Source organism: Marmota flaviventris, chromosome 13 (genome assembly GCF_047511675.1).
Source record: "Marmota flaviventris isolate mMarFla1 chromosome 13, mMarFla1.hap1, whole genome shotgun sequence".
Lineage (NCBI taxonomy): Eukaryota > Metazoa > Chordata > Mammalia > Rodentia > Sciuridae > Marmota > Marmota flaviventris.
The window spans coordinates 37,910,577-37,938,359 of record NC_092510.1 but is presented as its reverse complement, the minus strand read 5'-3'; the positions used below and the strand labels follow the sequence as shown (position 1 = coordinate 37,938,359).

The window sequence follows — 27,783 nt, the reverse complement described above, 5'->3', positions numbered from 1 at the left end:
ATAAATACTCTTAATCAACATTCCTGCCTAATTTAGCTTATGAAATAATAAACAAGGAAGCAGAGGCCTTTGATTTTGCTATTGGGTCTACTACTAATTAGGTCTTCCACTTGGAAAAAAATTACTACCCCTTTCTGGAGCTCCAACTCTCCAGCAACAAATAAAAGCAATGTATCTCATTACCAGGCGTCTCCAATGAATTTTGAAATACATATGCAGAAGATACGATGCGAATTGTTTTAAAAAGGATCTCAAATGTACAAACACATTCCCTTAGTAATAATGGAAACACGTCATTTTTGACATTGTCAAATTCATCTCTGACTGTGAGGAATGGGAACACAGCACTGTTGTCAGTGCCATCTCAATTATTAAACCTCCCCTGGGAACACGTTTCCTTTATGCTATTTCCTATGATGCCATGAAGGGAACTCTCAGTTCCCAGAGAAAAGGTTTAATGCAGAGATAGAACAAACCCCCAGAAACAGAGATTCTGTTCAATTCTGGCCATAACTCAGTTTCAGATTATAGTGGTTTCAAAACCCCACAGGGTAAAAGAAATTACCAAGGGGGAAAAAAAATAAGTTTTCATGATTTGTTCCATGAAAAACCCTACTTCCATCTTTCCACATGAACATATTAAGAGATAAGAAGATATAAATGGAAAAGAAAAACCCTTCTCTGTTGTGCTAAAGGACAACATAGTACATACAAATGAGGAGACATACAGGTCACAGAAACAACTCTTTTATCAGCTTCAGATAAATAGTCACAGAACATCCCTGAGTAATCTGAGCAATGATCGCCCATCCTTTTACCAGGAAAAAACAGAAACAGACACAGCACAGGAGACTCAGCTTGAATAAGTGCTCATACGGAAAGGGACCATATGGAGAGGTACCTACTCATCTTTGGAGAGAGAGAGAGGCACCAGAGGAATGAAGTTACGCTGACAATAACCCAGGGCGACAAAAACAATTATTTCTTCCCAAGCACATTCAGGGTTATTAGAGAGAGAAGCTGCCAAAGGAACCAAAGAAACCCAGGTGAATTTTTTTAAAAGATGTCAACTCATTAGCTATGAGAAGATGGGGAAAATCCCAGCATCAATCACACTCACTCCAAAAAAAAAGACAAAGAGAAATCCATGGCCAAAATATATCACACTCATAGAGAGAGAGAGAGAGAGAGAGAGAAAGATCAGCCATCCAATGATCAAATTATACCATTGAGTATAATTTGAGTGATACTTTACACGCTGCAGAGATGGTCCATAATTAGAGATAAAAGAATTTCTTTAAAAACATACCTTTGCAAGAATGTGCTTGTCTTTTATAATGTACTCGTAAGTAGTCAAAAGGACATTGAATTTGCCACTCCGTAGCTGAGGGACAAGGGAGCGGCGCATGGCAGGGGTACCCTGAATGGAAAGAAAAATATATAGATTACCTGATGGAAAGTACGTGGGTGCTATTTCTCACTATTCATAGCCTAATGGAGCCTAGACGTGACATTCCCACATGTGTGCATTATCATATCCTGATCCATTATCCATGAAGAAAGTCTTAGCTAAATCACGCACATCTTGACACTTTCTAGGCCCTTATAGGAAGGTTTTCCCACTTAAGACATAGGGAGGGGAAGAGAAGAGGAAATTGCAGCAAGCTTGCAGTAGTAGGGAACCCGCTGATCGGCTGAAAGGCTCCATTTCTGTGGGAACATGCAGCAGGCAGCCTCGGCGCCCTGGTAATTGCCTGGCTTTGCAGGAACATTCGGCACTGTAGCAGCCCACAGTGAGCCAGTCAGCAGCACGCAGAATGTGCGATATTTGTCATTTGTATTACTCTCATCAGAAACCTCGCAATATGATAATTAACAATTTTCTTCTGCATTTCACTATCTGAAAGTAATTATGGTTTATTACAGTAATCTTCTTGGGATGATTAACTCTCACTGTTTAGTACATGATGTACATGACAAAACTTTACAACCAAATACAGTTCACAGATGTGCATATGGAATGAAGAAAATAGGGTCTATTTTTTGCTTTTCCACATTTATATATAAATACAGCATTCCAAACCTTGTAAGAAATTTTCACCACAGAAGGAGCCCATTTGTCAAATTCATATGTCCAGTTAGAAAGAGTCCTATAGAACAATGACAAAGAAAAATACAGTAAAAAAGACATTTGTATAAAAGTCAATGTCTAAAAAGATGTTCTTATTTATTTTCAGACTTTGCCTTAAAAGGGGCTAGAGAATATAAACTATCTCAACTACATATTGATTTTTTTTAACTTATAGATGGACCCAATACCTTTGTTTTATTTATTTATTTTTATGTGGTGCTGAGGATCAAAACCAATGCCTTACATGGGCTAGAAAAGCACCCTACCACTGAGCTACAACCCCAGCCCCTACACATTGATTTTTAAACATGTGGAAATAAAAGACAAGATGAAAATAAACTGCCACAATAGTGACAACTTTGTGTTTCATAAAAAAAGAAAAAACTTAAGAAAAAAATGTTAAAGTACATGAATACAGAAAAACTAAATTTTAATATGATCATGAGAAACAGCAACTGCCACAGCGAGGTGGGGAATCTTTAGAACTAGTCATATAAGTTCAGAGAAAAATTGATTGAGGGGGGAAAATCATAAAACCATGTGAAAATCTTAGATAAATCAGGGGAAGAAATACTGTATGACTCTTTTGAGTCAGAACATGCAGAACAGATAAAATGCAAAGGATGCCCACGTATAGTGGAAACAGACAATTCACACAGAAGGGTCTGCAAACAGTCCTCATTTAAAGAAAATGCAAAAATATCATCCAAGTTCCAAGATTATATCAGCACTGAGATCTATGACAAGGTCTTTCTCAGTGAATAAAGCTGCCCTCGTCAGATCCACGCACTCCCAGGGACGGTGGCTGTGAAGAGTTATTCTTTCACATAGGAGCCTCCACTGAAGACCCAGGAGGAAACACCTAGTGGGTGAGGCAGTGGGAATGTAATGGTAATAGCAAAAATTAGTCTTTCTGAAGCAGCAAAGCCACTGAAACACAAAGTGCGCACACTTAATGCAAAATTCACAGTTATAATTTTGATTTCCGTTCTGCTTTAAAAGATTAAGGAAAACTTACATAGATAATCTTTTGTGTATGTCAAGAAAAAAAATTTTAAAAATACCCACCTATATCTTTCTCTTTTGTGAGCCACTTGAGAGATGATTGACAAGACCCACTAATACAATGATACAGTGTGCAGGCTGTGTAGACAGCAATGCTAATTGCTGATAAACTCACTTGGTCCCATACTTAAGTAGCCAATCAAAAAGGCTGGGGGGGGGGTAGGAAATTAAAACCTAAATTCAGATTACATGCACTTCGTAATCCTACTACATGATACAATTCTGTCTTCCGTGAGAAACAAGGACAAGCTACTAATAGGGCAATCTACAATGTACAGAACGGTGACTGTGGAATAAATGACTTGACTTACGAAAGGGGAACAATGATGAGATAGGGGCCATTGAGTCTTTTGTGCTCCATCAGATAAGTGATGAGTGCAATGGTCTGTATGGTCTTGCCTAGGCCCATTTCATCAGCTAAGATTCCGTTCAAATTGTTATTATACAGGGAAACCATCCATTCCAGGCCCTGGAGCTGAAATGAAGAGTAATTGCTTCAATTATCCAAGATCTGCACAGGTAATTAATACTAATACAACTCAAGTGAGGCTGTGACTTCTTACCTTCCCCGTGCTGTATGCCGGGTTTCCCACAGTAGAAAAGTGGGGGAAGCACCAACGCAAAAAGAATTTAAAATATGAGCCTGTAATCGTCCCTGCTGCTTGGCAGGTGTTGAGTGTTAATCAGATTTAGAAATGATGAGCTGCAGCATACTGGTGGGATTTTAAGCAGTTCTGCTGCTCATCCCTACTTAGCATTTCACAGTATATGACATTCTAGAATTATTACAAACGAAGAAAACCCAAACCCAAATCTATTCCAAACACTCCAAGAACAAAAAGCCAACAAGAGGAACAAACCAGAAGGCAGGTTTGGCACACAGACCATTAATCATTAGAAACATGCTTCTCTTCTCGGTGATGCCCCCAGGGTGCATCCCCTCAGTGAAGAAGCACTGACCAGGGAGCCAGGGCTACTCTGCTGGGCCCATGGGAGGGCATTTCTTTTCTTGGCAGAGAGAATGTTCCCAGGCAACACATGGAGACTCTGCCATGTGGGTTCTCCCCAAAGGCGGCACACTGGGAGCTGATCGCCTGGAAACCTGTTCGACATATTTGAAAGCACAGAAGCCCTGCGCTTTGGATTCTTCTTGTTAAGTACAAAAGGAAGGTAAGAATGCAAAGTTGTTAAAACTCCCTCCCCAATAACTAACTCCCTTGCACTATGATATTAAAGATGTTGTGTTTAAAATGGCAGAATCAACCATCCACCCCCACCACCCACACAATGTATAATGCATACATGTAGAAGTCAATTTGGCTTACCAATGAAGTTATGCTCATTAAAAGGTTAATAAAAATTCACTGTATGTAAAAACAAAGTGAGTTATTTGTGTTTTTAAAATATTTATTAAATGACTATTCTTTGCAAAGGATCACCAAGGAGCTATAACAGATGGATACTAAGGTGTGTAAGATGCAAGTCTCCCTTCAGAATCCTGCAGTCAAAGAGGAAACAATAAACATCTATACCCATGTACTGAGAAGTAGCCAACAGTGCCAATGTATGTGCTAAAAACTGTATTAGCCAGAATTTTTGTTAGGGAGATTCTACAATGGTTTGAAGAAATATTTTCATGAGCCGCATGGAGTACCTGGTGAAAAAAACCAAGTCATCCTAAAGGTTTCTGCACAACTACAGCAAAACCAAGAGACATTGAGAGAAACAGAAAGAGCCTCAAAGAGAACGGGCAAAAAGAGAGGGAAGAAGGGCAAATAAATGGAACCCACAAGGTGCTGGACAAGAGAGGCTGTCTGCCTGCAAAATGACCCTGATGCCACCAGACTTTTAGGAAAGTCAGCTAAATGCCAGGAACATTGGATACTTAGTGAGGATAATATTTTTTTTAATGAAACTGGAAAAGAGACTGAATTTTGTATCTGTGTTAATTCTGGATAAAACAAATGCAGAAACTAGCAGTAGAAAGGACTAGAAATTCACAGTAACTGTAGACAGTGATGGGGACTTTCCTAGGCTGTGGGATTGCGACAGGGGCAGGTGTGGCTCTCCAGGAAGTAGCACCAAGGCCACAGCTATGTCAAGGTTAAATAAATAGTAAATGTACAAAATCCTGTCAGGAGCAAGACAGAAAGCTTACTCATAGAGAGGATGACCATGGAAAGCTGTGAGCCATAATTCAAATTAATTAGTGAAAAAACAGAGAACACATCAGGCAGATAAATGTGCAGATTTCCAAGAAGAAGAAACTTCACCAGGCAAATATCCAGAGGGAGATTGTACAACCCACATCCAGGGAATCTTCCAGAGGAGGGGAGAGGAACAGGACTCACATTTGGAAGCCAGAGGAGGGAGTTTTGAAACGGGAGTGAAGAGGAACGCTTACAGAGATGCTGGAGGGAATCACATGGCATTAAAAGTTACTGATGAATAATCCAAAAATGAATCTCTTATATAGGTACACGATAGTCCGTTAGACTACACCATAAGTTAACATCTATGTCAGGGAGAGACAGCAGTGGTCCTCCAAGTGTGTTCCAGGGACTCTGGGGTCACCCAAGACCTTTGCAGAACACCCAGAACATCCTAAGGTCAAAATAATTTTCATAATACTATAAAGGCATTACTTGTCATTTTTACTGCACTGACATCAGCACTAATGGTGCAAAAGCAATTGCGGGCACAACTGCTGGCACTTTAGTACCGATCCAGGCAGCATGGTACAACCAGTTAAGGCATGCTCCCCTCTCACGTGACAGCAGCAAACAGTGCCAACTTTTAAGAATGGATAGGACCTGGTGCCAAGAAGCTTAAGAACCACTGACCTAAAGCATGCACTTCTTCATGCATATTCTATAAGATACACATTTTATAGGACATTCATAAGTGATATAAAAGAATGGCCTTGGTGATAAATACAAACTTAAGCAATATAAATAAAGATATTTTACTGCACGATGCTGATGTGCAGCATGGATTGCCAAGAGAGGCAAATGCCAAGGGGACCATGTCTGGTTGGCTTGGGGCAGACCAGAGTTATGCCTATGGCCAATAGTAAGAGCCCCTACACAACCACACACGTATCCAAATTCAAAATAGAAAATAACATAATGGTCCCAGTTACAGTTGACAGTATTTCCCCCAAACCATTATTATTATCATATATATTTTTAGTAAAAACTCATGGAACAAATGTTCCAATGAACACACTTTGAGAAACACTACAGGTAGTAAAAGGTGCAAGAATGGACCTCAATTCAGGCAGATCAAATGAAAATCTGTTGTTGATAGCCTAGTTTTTAATCAAAGCACAGGTGCTCACAACTATATGGTACCTTTCAAAAGAAAAAGCATAAATGTAGTAGATTATACTAGCTGGTAAGATCCATAGCATGAAACTCTAGCTAAAATTAAAACTTTTAAAGAAATATTTCATTTACTTCAGGTACGAAGGTTTTCTATGTTAAGAGGATGTGGCTGGATTTTCCATTTTGAAGAGATCCACACCCAGTGAAACTTTCCAAATGTTAAGTCAGTATTCCTTATAACAAAAATTCATCCCAAAAACTATAAGAGAAAACTGGTATGGTGTGTCCTGAAAAAGAAGACAACACGTGTAGAAAGACGCTGCAAGAAGGATTACAGACTTGATGGAGGGACTCTCAATATAAGTGACATGACCTAAAATGTGTCACCATCTTCAAGCCATCAAAAGCTGCATGACACACTCCAATTGACCTCAGGTAACACACAATGGCTTGCCAAGGACACACGGACATGCCGATCACCTGGTAATGCTTCAGGGTCCCATTGATGAGGAGGGCAGACTGCTTCTCCACCCGTTCCGAGATGGCATGAGCCACAGTGTAGTAGGACTGGGACCCCCTGGCACTGTACTGCATGCTGTATTCATCATCCACATCTTGCTTCGCAGTCCTGAGGACAACAAAACAGAGACTCACACATGGTCACTTGAGTGTGTGTGGTATTTCACCCAAAAAATGAATGGAGAGTCTAAAACAGCTGCAGTACAGATAGTTTAGCAACTACTACATGCCTTGTACTTAAAACATATTTGCTATAATCGTCACAGAAATGAAGCAAGGTAAGCATTATCCCGATTCTAGGCATGTGAGGAACTTGAGGCTCAGAGAGGTTACTTCCTCTGCCCAGGCCACAATAGGTGTCCTTGATCTCCAAAGACTGAGAGGGGCTTGAACCCTACAGTTACAGATTAATCTTCTGCCAATGAATTTGTTCTTTTCACAGAACATTGGCTAAAGACTGGAGGACATATGAGAGAGGATCAAAGAGGACATTACAGGGTTAAGAAGGAAGGAAGGTAGTCTCTGATCTTTTATGGCTTGTTAATGAGGCCGTATTTTACTCCATGGGCAATGAAGAGCCATGGAGGTGTTCCGAATGCCTTCAGCAAAGGAACAGGAGTGCATTGGGAGAACAAAGGTTCTTGAAATGGGGCAGCTAGCTATGGAAAAGGGCGGGGGAGAATATTAGGATGTTTATTTCTGGTTTTCAGAAAACAACTCAACTTTTAAAATTTTCCCTTTTGCCTACTGTTTCACAACAATTTTCTTACAATAATACAACTTTCCTTATAATAATGAGCTATCCAAGCAGAGAGATGTGTAGACCACTGATAGGATGGTAAGACCTGGTACTCAGAAGGGTGGAGTGGGGGTTGAGGGGCTGGGTGGAGCCCAGGGCTGACTCAGCTGTGGCAGCTGGGGTGAGACGGGAATGGCATTGCAAACTCGGGCTTCTAGGTGAGGGTCTCATTAATGGAGGCAGAAAAAGCAGGGAAGCAGCTTCACCAGATAAGGATAAATCTGATTATTCCAACCTGGGACAGAAGTGCCAGTGACAGGTGTGAACAGGCCACAATGGAGGAGGGGATAAGGAAGGAGAAGAGTCGGGGAGAAAAGGAGGGTGGGAGGAAGGTGAGGAGGAAGGGAAGAGGAACAAAGGGAGGAGATGAGCAACATGGAGCCTGTGGACCTGGGGGACTGGAGCTCAGTGACTTCTGAGAGGCTGCGGGGACAGTGCCAAGTCAACTACAGGGCATGAAGATGGCTCCCTCCCTTAAACAAGAGTTTCTAAAAGAAAAACCACACAGTGTGATCCTCACGCAGTATATCTCCAAGGGAGAAAACAGAGACACATACTCGATGATCTGCTTCGCATCTTTCTCGGAAACTTCTTCACTGTTTGGATCCAGAAGGATTTTCTCTTCGGTTTCCTGCCTACTAGACTCTTCTTCTTCATCCTGGGAAAGGAGCAAAGATATGGGGAAAACTACATTTTTACAAGGGAATTTTATGATTGGCATTTCCTGAAAAGACAAGTAACATCCAACTTTATGAATGAAGCCAGTGAATACAGTGAAGAGGAAGTGAATTTAACATCTACTTACCAGGCAACTCACCACTCCATTGTTGTTTAGAGCATTGAATGGGAGAATGAAAGGGACCCTCTGGGGACACTAGACCCTTGCTCCCAAGACTAAACATGTAAAAATCATGCCAAGAACTTGCATGTTTGTCATCATGTGGTTATCAGAGAGCCTGGTACACCATATCTGCTACATCCTTCTCTCCAAAGTCAGGCTTCAGACATCTTAATATACTCCTTCTCCTAAATACGTTCCCTATGAATATGCCTGCAGAACTCTTGAGGACCCCCCAAGTGCTCCGTGCAGAGGAATACTGCTTTCTGCTGCTGCTTCACATCACACATTTCTGAGTATTCAAACTTCTTTTAATCTTTCTATTTGTAATTATTGAAATTTCATAACTGACCTAACAAATACCGTAATTATTTCTTAGTTTCTATTCAAAGTATCCAAGATTCCCATTTTATGTTCTAGACATTAAGAATTCCTTCCAAGAGACTGAGAAGTGTGCTTCTCTTTAGGTAACAAGTATATCAAAGGATTCAAACAAAAATCACATTTAGAGAGAAATCCAGAGGATCGATAAACTCATTAAGCCAAGACCATGGTACTCTTTTTATCTAAGTTCTCAGGTTTGCACCTTCAAATAGACTCTAGGGCTCATGGACTCAGAAATTTTTAGGCAATTAACTCTCACTGTGAACCACTCAGATGCATGGGACTGCCCTTCCCAATGTAATCCATCGTCAATTTTCCCCTAAAGACCTTTTCAACATCTCCAATTTAATGCCCACTTCTCTTCTCTTGGTCCCAAATGAGTTTAGAATTCACTGAGCTTCCCCATCAGCCAGGAGCCCCAGGAGATCAGTGTGCCACTAGGCATGTAACATCAGAGCTCTTGCACATGCTTAGCTCCAACCTTCACCTGAAAGTCAACCCTAGAGGAAGAAGGGACAGAAGGACTCTGGGTCTGGGACTCCATTAAGAAAAAACTTTCCTCCCTTATGAACTTCAATAGTAAACCCCAAACACAGATGTATACATACCTCCTCCTCATAGTCAGAATCACTCTCTTCACTGTCAGATCTAGGGGCAACTTCATAACTAAGGAAAGGAATAGAGAAAAAGAGGGGGTTTAGTTCTTTCAATGGTGAAACAATAGACACGCAGGACTTAAGGAGCATGTTCTGTGTACAGGTGACAGACGCAGAAAAGCACTTCCACCGTCTCAGCAAGCCCACATTGTTTTAGTCTCAAGGACTTTACAAGGATCATCAAAACCTAAGAAGCCCAAAGAACACCAGTAATGGTGCTTTCATGCCATACCCAGGATTCATTTCCAACCAGGCGTCCAGCTGACTTGCTTTGGGTGCTTCTGGTCCAAAGAGGACTTTGCCAGTTTCTGTGTGAGTCACTTTGACAGGCAGGTCACTCATCTGACTGCTCTCATCTATTGGCTAGAAGGGGGGGAAAAGTCATGTCACTGCTGGATCTTAAGACACCCTCTCGGTCTGCACTAGACATTTCTCAGCCATTTGGCTGCCCAGCATCTGAAACCTTTCCTTGTGTTTTTAAGTTTCACTACCTAATGTGTCTGGGGGGGAAGTGAGAGGCCACCTCCCACTAAAGAACTCCCTGGCAGCTAAGGTGCAGGTTCGAGACCTTAGCTGCTTCAACTGTATGCATTCGCCAACACTCTGATTTAGGAGCCAGAAGTTCAAGGCAGTGGGGACCAACCGGTGCACCAGAAGAAGGCAGATCATAGTGGCAGCCATGTCAGTGAAGTGCCTTGGGCTCAGTCAAGCTCCCACTCCCAACAACAGCCAAGTAAGTCTTCAACAGATTAGTTGTACAGTACCATACTGGGCAGAGTTCTGGGTCTGACTCTCCGGTATTCCTGGAGATCTGATGAGTTACCAATATCCTCCTACAGGGTGAGCAGCCCTAATCCAAAAATAATCAAACTCCAAAGCTTTTTGAGTCTGACATGACACATACAAGTAGAAAACTCCACAACTCATAGAACAGGTCACAGTCAAAACACAGGTGGACTAAAAATATGGTGTAAAATTACTTTCAGGCTATGTGTGTAAGGTTTATGTGAAACATAAATGAAATGCATGTTCAGAGTTGGGTCCCATCTCCAAGACAATCTCATTATGTATATGCAAATTATTCCCCAATCCAAAAAAAACCTAAAATCTTAAACATTTCTGGTCCCAAGCACTTAGGATAAGGGATACTCAATCTGTACTACATTCCCTTTTTTACCTAAGGCAGGCAGAGTTGATCTTGGTTTTCTGGAACTAACAACCACCACCTCAACTAACAGTCCTAGGTAACTATAGCAAAGCCTTGGTTTCAAAGATTCAGGAAAGAAAAGGTACTATAATTCATGCTATCTCATTAGTGGCTGGACTGGCTTCTGCAGAACCAGTGTTCTTTATCAAAATCAAACTACCAGGTATCTAACTCAACCACTGTCCTGTATGATAAAGAAAAGGGCCTGATTATTTATAACCTGGTGGACTGATCAAGGCTAAGCTGAAGTTCATTACTAAGCTCTAAAAAATGTCTTGCTCAGAAAATTAAAAGAATAAATGAAATTGCAGAGGTTGTATTTAACCTACTCGAGAACAAATTGTCTCAAAAGGCCCCCAAATGGAGCAATCCTAGGCAAATGAATGCTACTGATGGGATACCAACTTCTAGGAGCACATTCCCAGGTAAGATGCTTGGAAATGCTTGATTTGTGATTGCTTCAAGTTTACCTACTTCCTCAAGAGCAATAAAATGGATTAGGCAATTTATTATTTCAAAGAATTTTTCCGAAGTTATTCTTAATTGGTTTTGTGGTCAAATAAATAAAGGAAACACTATCAGCTGTAATTAGGATTACTGTATAATTTACTATTCCAATTAAGCAAATTGACAGGGAAAACAGCATGCTGAAGGCTACCTACTATATCTTATAGGCTATGACCAAAAAAAAAAAAAAAAATACTTCTTTACTCCCTCAACAAAGCACTGTCAGAATAAAAAATATATAAACAATATACTAGTGATTGTTCACAAAAAATAACCTTAAAAGAAGAAAAAGCTTACTCCAGTTTATTCTTTTCCCTTTCATGCAGTGTAACAGAGTGGTTTCAGGCACCAATAATTTGCGTGGCAATATGATGTTTCTTCCTCATTAATGCAAAAGGTCATCCATATACTCACAAGCTAAAGAAGGAAATCGACCACTTGCTATCATTTCCCTTGGAAAAAAAGTCATATCTGGAACTATTTTAATAGAGCTTGCTTTATTGCTAATGTCATGCCTCAAAGAAAATTGGAAATCACTGCGGCTGGAATTAGAACTTTGGCAAAAAACACTGAAGGAACACAGAAGATTAATAAGAGCATTATTTCACAACAAACTGAGCAAGATGTCCACTTTGCAAACTTCAGCAATCAGAATTCACATGTGTTAAAAATGAAAGTAGGGGGAAAAGGTATATGTCACAGGTCCAAGATCAGTGACTAATACTCCCAAGAGATAATAAGAGAAAGAGCACAATGACAGTAACATATTAAATCTCTTCTTGCATGCTTGCTAATTACAAATAGACATGCGACATGCTTAGGTAAGGCAAGCTGGAATCATGTCTAAGTGCTCTGATAGATAGTATTCTTCCCTCATAACAGCCCACTGAGAGTTTCTTCACTTAGACATTTATCCTGATCCTTTCTTCCACTGTGATGAATTACAGTAGTTAGACAACATTTATTTTCAAGGTTTCTGCATGGAAGGACCTTTTTTCTGCATCCAGACTGTGTGAGCACACAACAGGACTCGTGTGCACAGTGATTCTAGAATGAGAAGGGGCATCCCATGCCCAGCCCTCCAAACAGGCTGATCAAGGTGTGAGGGAAGAAGTAGTTTCAAACAAACTTTCTTCCTGCTCTGCTTGGGGGATGTGCCTCCTCACTGTGAATCACTGGCAACAGATCCTTGAGTTTTTCAGAAAAAAAAAAAAAAATCCAATAAATAAATAAATAACTGTATCCTTCTGAACCAAGAGAACATTGGAAATACCAGGAAATAAAATTGAGGACTGTGTTCATGTATTTACATACATGAGCTCTACTCTAAGCCTTTAGAGTTGTCAAAAAATAAGTTAACCAAATACTTGAACTGTTCAATTTATATTTGTTTGTGTGTGGTACTGGGATCAAACCCAGGGCCTTGTGCATGCGAGGCAAGCACTTTACCCTCTGAGCTATATCCCCAACCTCTCAATTTATATATTTTTGTAGTTCCGAATTAATAAACAACTAGGGAAGCTGGGTCATACTTAATGCTTCTGTATTACTAACTGAGCAAATGTAGTTACAGAATCACATAAAATTCACATACATTCCATATACTCATCAATAGGTCTATCTGTGCACAGAAAATTTTGGAAAGGTCCACAAGAAACCTTATCAGTCTGAAATGGAAGCAGATTGCTTTTCATTGTATCCCTTTTACAGCATTCTGATTTTCTACTATGTACTACTGTTTTTAAAATGATTAGCTGAATAAAAATAAAATTAGTACACACACAGAATGGTACTGCACTGTATATGAGAGGGACTCCGTTCAGCAGAGCGTGGTTGCAATGGGGGCAACTTCCCTTACCTCTCCATCTGGTCCCAGGGCAGACTCCCCACCCTCTGCATTCTCTTCAGCCTTCTGCAAAACAATGTCAAATGTTATGTGTTAATCAAGAGGATGGGACAGGACTTCATGACAATTCTTTGGTACATATCCTTATTTCATTATGGCCCATAATCATCTAACAAAGCTTAAGTGTGAATGTCTTTTTATTTCTCTTTGCTATCTGAGACAAAGCACAAAGCATGCATTGTATTAGCAACTGGCAGAGAGTCATTTAAAGCCAGATGTGATTCAAGGCCAGCACACTAGAGATTTGTGGATTGCATCTTTAGAGACCCAAAGAGCGTAAGACATGGCAGCACTGAGACAGCAGTGAGGACAAGAAACTTCCTTCTTGTGTTTGGCACCGTGGAGACAAATCCTGACATAATTAGTTCAACTTGCCTATTCCCTAAGCAAGTTTTCATCAGCAATAAAGAAGCGCATTCTAAAAATGTCCATCAAGAATCAGCTCTGGGCTGCTCCTGGGTCATAAAAATATAAAATAATACAAATTTCCATGAGTTTCCTGGGTGTTTTTCATTCTACCTAATTGGCTTTCGTAATATACACATTTCCACAGTGTGTATATAAGGAAATTGGATACAGATACCATGATCTCATGAAAAATTCTGTCATCTACCTTTTCTTAAATATTTCAATATCTTAGTCCATTAACCTCTATGTGCCTCAAAGACAACTAAATCAGTAGCTAAGATTATGTCACCTTTTATACAGATCCAAGAGAGCTCATCTGTAATATATACAAAATAGTCTGAAACTTCTTCCACTTATAATAACCTCTCTGACAAGTGAAAATATTTCATATCACCTTTACAGAATCTTTATTTTATAGTTATTACTGAAAAGCTATATTATTTCTATGTAAAACAACGAGAGGGAAAAAAAAAACTTCAGTCATTTCCTTTGTCAAGACATTGAAGAAAATGAGCATTTCTCCCTTGGGCTCTTTAGTTAATTAAAAATATATATAATGATATGGGATCAATATTAACTCAACTTCACTTACTTAAGACATTGATTCTATTAATATATCTTTGCCTTCCATGAAAATAATTCAATAGTATCTCAACAAAACAACTTTTATTGAAAATGTTCAATGTTTAAAATCTAACCTTTTGTTCATACTGAAAAGGGGCAGTGTTATAAATGTTTAAAATTTTTGAAGATCCTTTTATAAAATAACTCTCTTGCCAAATATCCGCATGTGTATATATGCCAAGGCACAGGCATACAACAATGTAGCTCCTACCAAAGCATTTGGTTATGACAGTCCAAGAACTTAGTTTTCTGTCTATGCCACTCTGAAATAAAAATATTTACAAGCTCAAAAGGAATGATGGGCTTCCCAGTGCATCAGGCCCTGCAACTTAAGGCTAGGGAGGCAGTGAACAATGGCAGAGGCCCTCCCTCAGCAAAGAAACCATCCCTGCCTCCAGCCACTGAAGGACCCGTCTTTGGAAGTCTCAGGCACTGCACTCAAGGGATAGTTTTAATTAATGGGAGAAAGTCAATTAATCCCACCATTCTTTCCATGCAAACCAGAAATAAGCTACAAATTTGGCCAACAAAGAAAATCTAATGAGACAATGAAAAAGTCAATTTCAAATATCTAGCAAGTGGAACTGGATCACCATTTCAATGAATAGAACATTTAAAAGCTTGAAACACCATAAATGAATAGAAGCGAAACTATTCTGAAGGATACTTTCCTATGAATATACTACGGACTAGCCAGCATTATCTAAAAACTGCTTCATAATCGGGCCCTTTTAGTATGTAGAGTCCCCTAAACTATATTTAAAAATTCTATTAGGTATCAAATGCAAAGGCAAAGCACTATTAGATTTAAGCCTCCTGGTTCTGAAATTAGGCAACCTAAGCGTGAATCCCAGACCTGGATTAAGTACAAGAAACCTTCACTGTGATCCTGAGCAAATCTGCTTCTCTGTGTGTCTTGGTTCCCTCTTGTGTGAAATAGGGATGGTAAGAGTCTCAGGGTTGCTGCAGGGCCAGATCACTGTTTCAACATGCACAATCCAACGTTCTACATAAAGTATGCCAGAAGTGTCCACCTCTACAACATAACCAAGCCAGAGCAGTGTGAGGCTAGTCTTTCATGTCCATAATTAAGAGTGTCTCTAGCATTGTCTAAAAACTGTCTCACAGGACTACAGGTTTGGGGCTTCTATTTGTTTTGCTTACTGAGGGATTCTCACACCTTGAAGAGCTGCGCTTAGCACCTAAAAGCCATTAAATAAATAGTGGGGGAATGCAGGAATGAACAAAAGCACCAAGAACAGCACCTTCTACTTTGATTATACTCACTCAATAATTATTATTGTAATCAGTCACCAATATATTTGCAAGTCACAAAATAGTTAAGAATACACACACACACACACACACACACACACAATTTGTCATTGGAGTTCTGTGTGACCTCTCTCATATATGCCCTGTCCTTAGACCCACTTTTGCCACATTGTTTTAAGAGGCAGAAGCCAAGTAGTGCTCTACTCCATGATGCCCTTTCTCCCATGATGTTTTGGGTTCTTCCAGCTTGGTAAGGGTCTCTGGTTGGTGTGCTTTCATAAATCCATGTTCTCACGTTAAACCAAATTTTCATCTCAAAATAAAAAGAACAAGCAAAACTAAGCCAAAATCCTCCCCTATTTAAATTTCTATCCAAGAGATTATGACTGGTGCTACTATGTGAGCTAACTTTGGATACTCTCCAAGCCCTTGGTGAAGTGGCCTAACACTACTGCAGCAGCAGCTATAGCATCTCCTGCCACCTGACAGATTTTCAGAGTTATCTGCAGCATGAAATCATAAACACAGGCTCTTAATATTGCTGGCTGACACCCGGGCTTACATTCATTGACTAAAAAATACCAAAACAAATACTGTAATTCATTCATTAATCAAGCTTGCACTGGCTTCTTCCTGTCTACAAAAAGTTGAGAACTAATTATGCTTCTGTAGGGAGAGAAGAGTCTACTTAACCTAGTCATACCAAGAGATAGAATGATACAAATTACTCCTAACTGGAGATAACTTGTTAGTAAAAATCATTCAAACTAAAGACGATTTGAGTTCACAACTTCCAAGGTCAGTGTCAATTCCCATCCTCCACTTAGGAATGTTGGCGAACAAAGCTACGGTCAGGCTACTCATCTTCTACACAGAAGGTGTGTAAAATAATGAGCAACGGGACTGCAGAGGGAAAGAAATCCCTAACTATGAAAATCCTGTGTAAGCTGAACTCAAGAAGAGGACTTCGGTGGGGCACTTTATTTAGTTTACCACAGCACAGGGGCTACAAAGAGCCTCATTTTGTAAAGAAACAGTTTTATGTCGAATATTTTACAATCTATTATAAAGTGAATGCATTTTATTCCCCAGCAGGTATTGTTACAATATGCTGAAACAACATTCCAACGTGCTGGCATCTTAAGGACTCATTCTGCTTCGATGGAAACCTAAGCTTTAGGAACCACTTGGGTTACTTTTACTGTCATTTAAGCAGTGCTGTGAGCATTAAGATAGGTTATCAGGCAATAAAAAAATGCCCAGGAATATCAAATTAACAGGCATTTGCACATTACCTGGGTTGTATCTTAAAGACAAAACCAATTGGAACATTCTGATTCCACTAACTGGTCAATCCAGTTAAACAGGACTTTGATCCAAACTTCTGGTTTCACCTATTTGACATTAAACTACTCACATAAATCTAATCATTGTAGCACTGTGTCTACCTACTCTTTTACTAGGCCTTATACCCAAATGGGCAGAACTGCTTACAACCTTTCTTTCACTTAGGAGAATTTTACAGGTAAAAGCTGCAATAAACTGTACAGTCTTTGGAGAAATGGAAGACAAATTTAAGAATTCAGAAGAATCAGGAAATAACTTAAATTTAAAACAAAAGCCTCACCAACATCACTATTTTTGTATTTGATGCTTTTTTCACTATAAATTATGACAACAGGCTTTTCTGATTTTTTTTTAACCTATCTACAAAGGTTGCAAAAAGATATTTCCTATCACTACATTGACCAATACAGCGTGTCAGGACAGTTCTCCCTCCAAGGAAACAGTTCTGAGTTTTACTTATAATAGCAATCAATGAGAGAGAGAGAGAGAGAGAGAGAGAGAGAGAAGAACAAAGCAACTTAGAAAAAAAATTAATGTAAGAGAAAAAAAAATATAAGAGATCTGTGGCACAGTGAAACCCCATGGGTTTTCTGAGCACATGCCAATTTGTATCTCAGGTTTTCAAGAAATGTCACAAATAAATAACAAAAACATAGTTCTGCTAGTATACATCCCATTGAAAGATGTGGAAAGGAGAATTTCATATTTATATTTGGCTTGATGTCAAATAGCTCTGGAAGCAAAACCTCTGAAAAGGCTAGACTGCTAAGCAGTAACAGGGGTGCCCTCTAGCATAAGCTTTTGACCAGGTTAGGCAAAAACATATCCTAAGGCACTGCAAGAAATACCTCATTACCACCAGGAGCCATTCTAAATTAGAGCCTATGTAATTAGAAAATTCTCTTTGTAGAAGTTCAGGAGCCCAGTGGTAAGCAGAGTCCACCAAAAATAACAAATCCTCATTTTTCTTCTGCATGCACCAAGAGTCAAAGAATCTATCACTGAAAAAGACATCCTTACATTAATAACCAATTGATCCTCAAGTACAAAAATATGGTGACCATTTACATAGTCAACATTACAAAAAATATGCAGTCAATGGACAAAAAAGTATTTCATTTTCAAAAACCTACAACCACATTTCAACTACATGATCACTCTTTTATATCACAGAATTCTTGGTACAACAACTAATATTTACTGAGCACTTAATATGTACCAGGAAGAATTCTAAATGCTTTATATAAACTTTCCCATGTAAACCTCACAACAAATCTGTGGGGTAAATAACTTCCTATCACCCTCTTAACAGACCAAGAGATTGAAGTACTGTGTAATACATCCTTTAATAAAATATCTAAAAGGGAAAATTAATATGCATATTTTTCTTATACAGTTATGAATTTACATGATTCAGGGAGTACTCATCCAATTTACTCATAAGGCCATGTTCAGTCCTATTTCCATATACCTGGTGGCTTTATCTAGCTCCTTCTTTCTTATCCTGTCATCACCCTGTGGATATTAGAGAATAACGATGGCAGAGATCAGAGACCTTAAGGTCATGTTAAATGCACATAACAGCACCTTCTTCCTAAAATACTGCAGAGACTGGTTCCACATAATTTTATATTTTAATACTTAAAAATTCTTCTTCTTCTGACCCTTACGTAGATGCATATAGTTGACTTCTTTTTCTTCCATTTCAAAGGCAATAATGAAAGACCAGGCTGAGAATGAGAAGTTTCAAAAATGATTTATAAATATATACTACACATAAAGGCCCCTAATGGTGAGAAGAGAAAATTAAACAAGGTCATGAGAGGTTAAAGAAAACCCATGCCTTTATTCAAGAGTGACAGTAAACAGAAAGACAAAGGCCTTCTGTTACGTTGGGCTTTTTTATTTTCTCTTAAAGAAAAACCACATACTAGTTTACCACTGAAGGTAAAAAACAATCCTTTTCCAATTAAATTTCAAGGTCAACCGTATTCATCTTCAATGGCAAGTTTTTTTTTTTTTTTTTTATAGTTGTCTATCTTTGGGGTCCTTCAAGTGTTGTGACCAGCGCAGGGCTATTACATCTCTGAGTAATGTAGATTTTCTCAAAACAAAGGTGTACTGATGCCTTTTTAATTTTAAAAAACATGGATCGGCAGAGCATAATATTAAATGCTCTCAGAAAAGGCTGAAAGGGAGAGCTCAGAATTTCTAAGCTTATGGATGCAAAAGTTTCCTCCATCAGAGGAGCTGGAACAAGCAGCTCTCAATCATTCCCTCTATTGGAGGGTAGAAGAACTACAGATAATACAAAGTGCTAAATAATGTGCTTTTGAAAGCACCCTTTTCCTTTTTTATTTATTTATTTATTTATTTACTTATTTATTTATTTATTTATTTATTTAATTTTTAGTTGTAGATGGACACAATACCTTTATTTTATCTGTTTATTTTTATGTGGTCCCAAGGATCAAACTCCATGCCTCACGCATGCTAGTAAAGTGTTCTACCACTGCGCCACAACCCCAGTCCCCCTTTTTCTTTTTTCTGCACTTGAATAAAGGTGCATCTGGAATTGGTAACACACTTTGAACTAAGTCGTAAACCCCTGTCAAAGAGACAGAGTACTGGACAGGCTAGGAGGAATCTGGTTCTTTCCTTCCTTTTTTATCCCATTTCTGGCAAGATAGTCCAGGAGGGAAACACAGCCCCTTCTCCATGGTCCTGCTAAGGGCCTAGTGCTGATATGCTAGGTGTTCTGAGCACATGATGGGGAAGAGGCTGATGTCAAAGTAAAATTCCTCTGCATTTACCATGTGAAATGACCAACAGGAGAAGCTCAGAGATCTCCACAAGGCAGGCTATCATTACTTTGATACCTATTATTTATTTGTCTGCTAGAAGAGCAGGGCCCACCTCTAATTTGACTCTGAGTTTCCCTTCACAGCATTTAACCACAGTTTATAATTATATATTTGGGTGAAAGCTTGATTAATGTCTGTCTGCACTGCTTTTCTCTTTAGCATACAACCTAAGCTCATAGCAAGTATTCAGTTAATAGTTGTTGAGTGAAAATATAACACGGAAAGAACAAGTGATATTAATAAACCTGAGGGCAAGAATTTGGAAGGAGAGAGTGCCAAGCTACAAATTCTGTAGAGTAAGCTGTGCTATGAGAAATATTGTAACAAATCCCCACTCTGCACACATCAACACAAAAACATCAGCAGCATCAATGACAGTCAACTATCTTTCTTTCTTTGTCCATGATGATAAGACTACCAAATACCATGGCAGGAAACTGTTTCTTATAAACCAGGAGCTCAAATCCAGGCCATTAGCTTTCATTTCTTCACCAGAAATATAGGACATGAACTTGAACACCAAAAACACCAATGATAGTGACAACCTCGGCAAGACACACCCCTAGATTAGGAAAAAACAAAAACGGGGTCCACTCATAGAATTGTATCTGGTTTGCCTGTGTTCCTTTCACTAACTCTGACATTGTCTTTTTAAGTCAGAAATTTGGGAGCTAGAATTCTGCAAAGTCTATGATGCTGCATTGACAAGAAAATGAGGTATTCCTCTCCAACAAAATGTCTAAATTCAAGCCCTGAGTCATCCCTCGTTCGTCTTCACAATAAGGTAAGCTATCTTACACTAAGGAAATCAGGGTCGAGAAGGCACCTTCTCAATCATTTATTCCTCCTCCTTAATTATGAAACAGGTATGAGAATTCAGGAGCCATGAAATTAATTATTTTTTGAAAAACATTTTGTTCAATTATTCAGTGTAGAGAATAAATGATTAAGTGCTACCAACCCTCAATCTTCACAATTCTGATGAAGACTTTCTGTTGATGTTTGTACCTGGTATAATCAGAATTTATCATGAAAACAAAATACAGTCGTCCCTCGGTATCCATGGGGGATCTGTTCCCAGACTCCTGTGGACACCAACCTCTGAGGATGCTCAAGTTTCTTGTATAAAATGAAAGAGCACTTGCATGTAACCTAAACACATCCTCCTGCATACTTTAAATCTTCTCTGGATAACAGATGCCTACACAATGTGTTACGTAAGTCACTGTTAAACTGTATTGTTTATGAAATAGTGACAAGAAAAAAGTCTGTTTACTTTTAATACACACAAAATTTTTAAGAATATTTTTTATCCTAAGCTGTGCACAGTGGCGCACACCTGTAATCCCAGTGGCTTCGGAGGCTGAGGCAGGAGGATCACAAGTTCAAAGCCAGCCTCAATTAAAGCGAGGCACAAAGCAACTCGGTGAGACCCTGTCTCTAAATAAAATACAAAATGAGGCTGGGGATGTATCTCAGTGGTCGAGTGCCCCTGAGTACAGTCCCTGATACCCCCTTCCCCCAAAAAAATATTTTTGACCCTAGATTGGTCAAGTTCGTGGATGTATATTCACAGACACAGAAGGCTGATCATCAGCCAAGAACTAGCTAGATTACTGGACTATCTGAATTTTAAAGAAATCTGCATTCAGAGGCCTACACTCAGCAAGTCACTTCTGAATTGAGATATAATAGCTGAAGAACAGAGATACGAAATATTACCCTTCATTTCTCATCATAATTAGGTTATATTTTACATAGGACTATTTTTTTTTCCCTCTAACTACCTAAAACCCTTATCTGCACACTTATCTCACTGCAGCATCAGGGCAGCAGAACTGAATGAGCAATTTTGTCATCACTATCTGTCCAAATAGGCTGAAATTTGTTCCAAAAAAAAAAAAATCCTAAAAGCTACCTCGTACATCTTCCTTTGGCTTATTTCAATCTGTATATTGCATTATTCTTAATTTTCATTCCAGTTTCTTAACTCAGCAGTCTCCTGCCACACTGCCATTAAACTTAAGCAAACACTTATCTGTATGTTTTTATTCTTCCTGCCAGTTGTGTGGTACTCAATTTAAAATATTATACTGTATTAAACAATGAAAATAGAGACTATTACTTTGGTGGAGTACATCCTGTCCTTCATACCCTTATCTCCAATACCTGGTCTGTTCCCATACCAATTTATGCAGTTGTTGGCATTCAATAATCCAAACCTTCCATTAGTGTAGGAAGTGGTGCTTAATAAAGAGCAATACTCAAGCTCATCCCTGCCGGAAGAGCAGAGGCTCAGCCATCAACACTAGAACACCTACCTTCTTCTTCCTCCTCCTCTTCTTCTTCTCTTTGGCAGCTTGTGCTTGTTTATGCTCCCAAACCAGGTTGGTCAGATTGGCCACATATTCATCTGTCTGCTGCAAAAGGTAAGCTAAGCGCCGGTCTTTCTTTTGATCAATCAGTTTCCTATAGCCCTCTTCATCTTCAGCCTATAAGCAAAGGAGAGAGTGATGACAGCACCCTACACATTTTCTGACAACTGCATTTTAGGTTCTTCTCTGCTACTGACCCTCTGAACTTTGGTGGTAAGTGGAACAAACCGGATGAGCCAGGTTTCACAAGCCATCACAAGGGGCCTGGGACCAGGCAAACATACAGATGTACAACACCTGTGTCTGGGGACCCTGGGGTTCATAGCAAAGTCAGGGCACAAAGCCCCACTGTGTGTGTGTGTGTGGTGCTATCAGCACTTTGAGTCGGTGCTTTGTTCTTCTGTTTCCTTAACTGCACAAAAATAATTAAAATTTGACAATTCCCTTCTGAAGTCTATTTTTACTTCATATTTCAGAAAATCTTAAGTATAATAAAAACTGGATAGAATGGTACAATCTCTTATATAACTAACAGCAAGCAACAAAAATTAATGGGTGGCAACTCCTGTTCGATTGCTACCCTTCCTTCCTTTTACCCCAAACTGATTGTTTTGAAGCCAGTTCCAGACATAAGATCCTTTCATTCATAAACACTTCAGTAAGTTAAGCAATCAAATAGGCTTTTAACAAATAATTTCTTAGAAACAACTAAGTATAAGAAACATTGTGGATAATAGGAAAGGTCAAACTTTGAGAATTCTTTTTTGTCAGAGACCTGCATTGCTGAGGTGACTGGAGACAAGTCATTTAGCACCTGAAGTCTGATACTGCTGAGCGATAAAACAGATACGATGATTTCCACTTCCACCTCCCATTAAGCAACATTATGAGGTTAAACAGAATAAAACTCTGATGTACTCTGAGCCACTTAGAGAGAAATCTTTTTTATACAACCCAATTAAAGGACACTCCAAAATATTTTCCTCATGTGATGCCTAAATAAAAGAAGTAAGCTGCAAAATCTTTAAGAGGCAACTGCATCACAGAAAAACTCGTGTCTTCAGTGCGAGGATGTCACTCCAGCATTTGCCCGAGTGACAGCAGCTTCATCACTCAGTCTGGCGGCTGTCTGCCCCATGAATGAGCGTGAACCTCAAATGCTATTATAACTCTAATTGCTTTTGGTTATGGTTGATCTCACTTGAAGAAAGAGTGATAAAAAACTTCAGTTTCTCTATTATCTGTATATTCCATCATTTAATTGCAAAAATTAATGATTTGCAAATGCCTAATCATTAGTGTCAAACCAATCTGTTACTGAAGTTCTAATATAGTTTCACTTCAGTTGAATCAGACAAATTTGACTGCTGACTGCTCCAATTACTATAAAATGGACTCCCTAGCTAGTGAGAAATCTCTTGGACAGTCCCCTCCCTCCCAAAAACAGAGAGGGAGGCAGGATAAGGCAGTAAGATTTAGGAACACCTGGAACCTTTTAAAAACATAGTGTCTACTTTATGGAATCTAAGAACAATTAATGAAAATAAAACACAGACTGTAATACCAGCAAGGAAGACAGTGTCACTCAGAATTTCCCAGGTACATAACTATGGGCTGAAAGTTTCTCTTCACCCACTCAGGCATTATGCCCCAGACAGTTCTGCAGGTCTCCTATCATCAGGACCGACTGCTTACACTTTTCTAAAATCTAGAGTGTGCTTTGTCCAATTTCAGAAATAAATAGCCAATAAAACCAAATACTCCAACAATATAAAGCTATCCCTTATAGATCCACTAAAAACTAACAGTGCAAATGTAATGATCCATGAATAGCTCTTGAGAATAACACAGCTGCCACAAAAAAGCAACATCTCAAAATTAACTTAAAAATCACTTTTTACACTGTTAACAGAATAATTTCTGATTAGCACCAAGAGGCTCCAAAACCAGGACCTTCTTAGATTCAAAGATAAGACCTAATAAGCTATTCATTAAAAAAAAACTTGATCACATCAGTTACACATTCACATTTTTTTCTGCAATTTGTATTTGGGGTAAAAATGGGAGTTCATAACTCACTTGAATCAAATGTATGAAAGATGATATGTCATGAGCTTTGTAATGTTTTGAACAACCAATAAAAAAAGGCAAAAAATTCAGTCATTTTTAGTATATTCAGACAGTTGTGCAACCACCATTACTAACAAGTCCAGAACATTTTCATCACTCAAAAAAAAAAAAAACTTGATCATTCATACAGGTAACTTAGTGGTAGAGTGCTTGCCTAGCATGCACAACCTGGGTTTGATCCTCCAATAGCGTGCACGTGTACGTACACACACACACACACACATACACACAGACAAAAGGACTTGGCCGTTCATCTCAGAGAAGTGATGTTTTTAGAAGAAACTCATTTATAATTCTTCCAGATCTAATTATCAAACTCCAGTAAAACACCGTCCCTGTCTTTATGTAAGTGAGAAGCTACAGTCTGTACAGCAATGGTACAACACCACATTCATCAAGTTTGGCCCTAGATCTATGGCATAGATCTTTGTATAAGAAAGAGAAGACACTCAGTCCATCCTCCAGAAATTCAAAGAAACTTTTTAACATGTTTGATAAGCAGCTTTCATTTCTCCTGCCTTATTTCATATTCTCAGTGCAGAGAGATGTGAACCGAGCATCCGGCTGGGCTCCTGCAGGGGGCCCCCTTACCATCAGTCTCCGCATTCTCTCCTTTTCGATCCGCTCTGTCTCCTTCTTCTGCTCCCTTTCAGTGTTGGCATGCCAAGTTGCCACTGCTTTGGAAAGCTTCTGGATCTTCCCAGCCACAGATCGATGGTATTCCTTAAAATCTTTTGCATGTTGCAAAATACTGTTCAGGTATTCCTAAAGGATTCACAAGGGGGAGAAAAGGATGATTAAGATGCACTTCCCAACATCAAGGTATCAACTTAGTCCAAGACTCTCAATGTACACATAACACAACTCAGACTAGAATCTATTTTGGGACAGGTGCCCTGGCCTCTGCAAGTGAGGGACAGGCTATGGGCCAGTGGGAAAACGCACCTCTCCATGGCTGTGTTATTGCATATCTGTAGAAGAAAAGCCAACTCCATCTCTGGGGTGTGGCTGCTTCAACATGGGAAGATCCAGGACTAAAGAGACTGGCAATGACAAATTTAAAGCATATCGCTCCTGCACTCTAAAATAAACCTGAGGGACCTGGTATTTCCAGTGAAAAATCACGTTACAAAAGTAATGTTTCCTCTGCTCTAACTTAAATATCTTAGAACGGTGATATAAAATATGTTTATATGAAGTGAAAATGGCACAAATTTGTAGTCATTTTTTTAAATAGAGGAGGGAAAATGTATACCCTATTTATACTAAAATTCAATATTTTTTAAAAGGAAACTAAGTCACTTAATTAAGCACAAGAAAAAAAACAAAATGTAAAAGATTATAAAAACAAAATTAAATCCTATATCAAACTATTTCAAAATATTCCCTACAAAGGAATATTTTTAAATATCTGCCCCTGTGAAACCTTCTACTGGGCCATCAAAAAGCCCAGGATCCCATATTTATACTTGTAATAAAAATAACTTTTTGCTCAATTCTTTCCTTTTCCAAGTTGCTTTTTCCCAGGATTTTGTTCTGGGAAACCCACCTATGCCTACCTGTTAGGCAGCTTTCCATGAAACCATGACTATGATACCTGTTATCGACTAAATGTATGATGTGTTTGCAGGGCCCCACCCCCAACTCATATGCTGGAATCCTGCAATGTGATGGTATTAGAAGTGGGGCCCCCATGAATGGAATTAGTGCCCTTATAAAGGAATCCCGGAGAGCTTGCTTGCTCTCTTCCTGCCATATGAGGACACGTGAAGTCTGCACTTTGCAAACCACAAGAGGGTCCTCACCAGAAACTGACTTATGCTGGCATGCTGACCTTGGCCTTCCAGCATCAAGAACTTTGAGTAGTAAATTCCTGTTGTTTCTAATCTACCTGGTTTCTGGTATTTTATTATAGTAGTCTCAACCAACAATATTTGACTGCAATTCAAGAAAGCTAGGTCCTAAACTTCATTCTGCTGCTGACCAAGTATGTGATCTCGGGCAGGTCACCCATTTATCTCTTGGCCTAAGTATTCTGATGTATAAAAATGATGTCGCTGAACTATGTAAACTCCAAGAGGCCTTTCTATTTTTGTGATTCTCCCACCACCTGAAAGGGACATATCTGCAGTCATTTTGACCCTGTCCAATGACCCCATCAGACACCTCTATCCAGGTAAAGCCCAGTTCTAAGGACCTGGTGTTTCTGTCGGCGCTTCCTCTCCTGCTCGATCTTCTGCTGCTTCTCCAGCTTCTCAGTCATGCGGGCTTCTCGCAGAGTCTGGCGCTTGCTCCGTTTGTATGCTTTGGAGTTGAGAGCCGTCTCCAGGGTGGTGTCCCTGCGCATGCAGGCCACCACCTCCTGTCTCAGCTGTCAAGAGGAGAGCTGTTAGACAGTCTCGGGAACAGAAGCTGGATTCCTGAGCCCTGACCTTCTCTCTTTTCCATTTAATGGAACAGAACTACTTAAAGTTTCTCAGTCACGGTTAGCCTAAACTAAATGAAGGAACTAAAAACATGTCAGATTCACATGGTATTTTCCAGGATGGTATAAATTTTCTTTCCAAATAATTCAGATAAAAAACAATTATAGTAATGTAATAGTAAAAAGGGAAAAATATGGATGTTGTCCTGACTTTAAATTAATTCATTCTCTTTAATTACTCTCATGATGTTATTTAGTTAATAAGCTTTAAATTTTTTTACTTTGTTTTAAATGTCATGCTAAGATTCTTGTGTGTTTAAAGATTACCCTTAATGATGATTTGCAAAAAGAATAAAAGAGGTGCTTTCTATTCATGTCATAAGGTAGCAGTAGGTACTCAAATAATATGAATTCATAACCTAAAATAAATGATGCAAAATACCTGTTTTGCTTTCCTCACACTCAAAAATAATATTCTTTGCAATATATTTAAATTTTATATTATATCATGAGCTTACTGTAGGTGATCATATTGTATGCTATATGGCAGCAGGAGAAGGGGACTTGGGAGCACACATTACAATACTCATTCAATTGAATCTGAAATCAGCATCAATTGCAGTTAATGTAATTGGGAAACTTTATAGGTGACAGATTTTTCAATACTATCAAACAAAACTCAGATACCAGTAAGAGTCCAGCACAATGAAGCTCTTTTGAATCTAAGCTTATTCCTGAAAATAAATTTAGCTAATATTCATTTAACAAAATTTTATCACTTTCATTAGTTCATATTATGAAGTCACCTATAATAAAGAAATAAATGGAACTTGGAGGATTTTCTCTTTTTTTTTAATTTAAACTAAATTCAAATCTATTGCCAAGTAGCATCCAGCCACTGATGCCTTTCTGTAATGACAACCTATAAGTCAAATGTACATCCAAGTTCACATGATAACAGCACAGGAAGTAGCCTAAGGATTTTAGTCACATCCTC

The 27,783-nt window shown here is 39.0% G+C and overlaps 1 protein-coding gene across 9 annotated transcripts in view; it reads right to left on the bottom strand.

Annotated features, from left to right (window-relative positions):
- Smarca2 (SWI/SNF related BAF chromatin remodeling complex subunit ATPase 2) overlaps nt 1-27,783 on the bottom strand; it is a 166,149-nt gene that overhangs the window by 97,652 nt on the left and 40,714 nt on the right. For 8 of the 9 annotated variants that reach the window (XM_071600594.1, XM_071600595.1, XM_027954780.3 and 5 more), the window contains exons 7-17: nt 26,559-26,732; nt 24,953-25,126; nt 22,178-22,348; nt 13,291-13,344; nt 9,951-10,081; nt 9,671-9,728; nt 8,398-8,498; nt 7,003-7,150; nt 3,508-3,671; nt 2,084-2,150; nt 1,310-1,420 (exon numbers count right to left, since the gene is read on the bottom strand). In XM_071600594.1, the coding sequence (XP_071456695.1) occupies nt 1,310-1,420; nt 2,084-2,150; nt 3,508-3,671; nt 7,003-7,150; nt 8,398-8,498; nt 9,671-9,728; nt 9,951-10,081; nt 13,291-13,344; nt 22,178-22,348; nt 24,953-25,126; nt 26,559-26,732 (1,353 nt within the window). The remainder of the gene's footprint in view (nt 1-1,309; nt 1,421-2,083; nt 2,151-3,507; nt 3,672-7,002; nt 7,151-8,397; nt 8,499-9,670; nt 9,729-9,950; nt 10,082-13,290; nt 13,345-22,177; nt 22,349-24,952; nt 25,127-26,558; nt 26,733-27,783) is intronic. The other variant, XM_071600596.1, reaches the window with a different exon arrangement.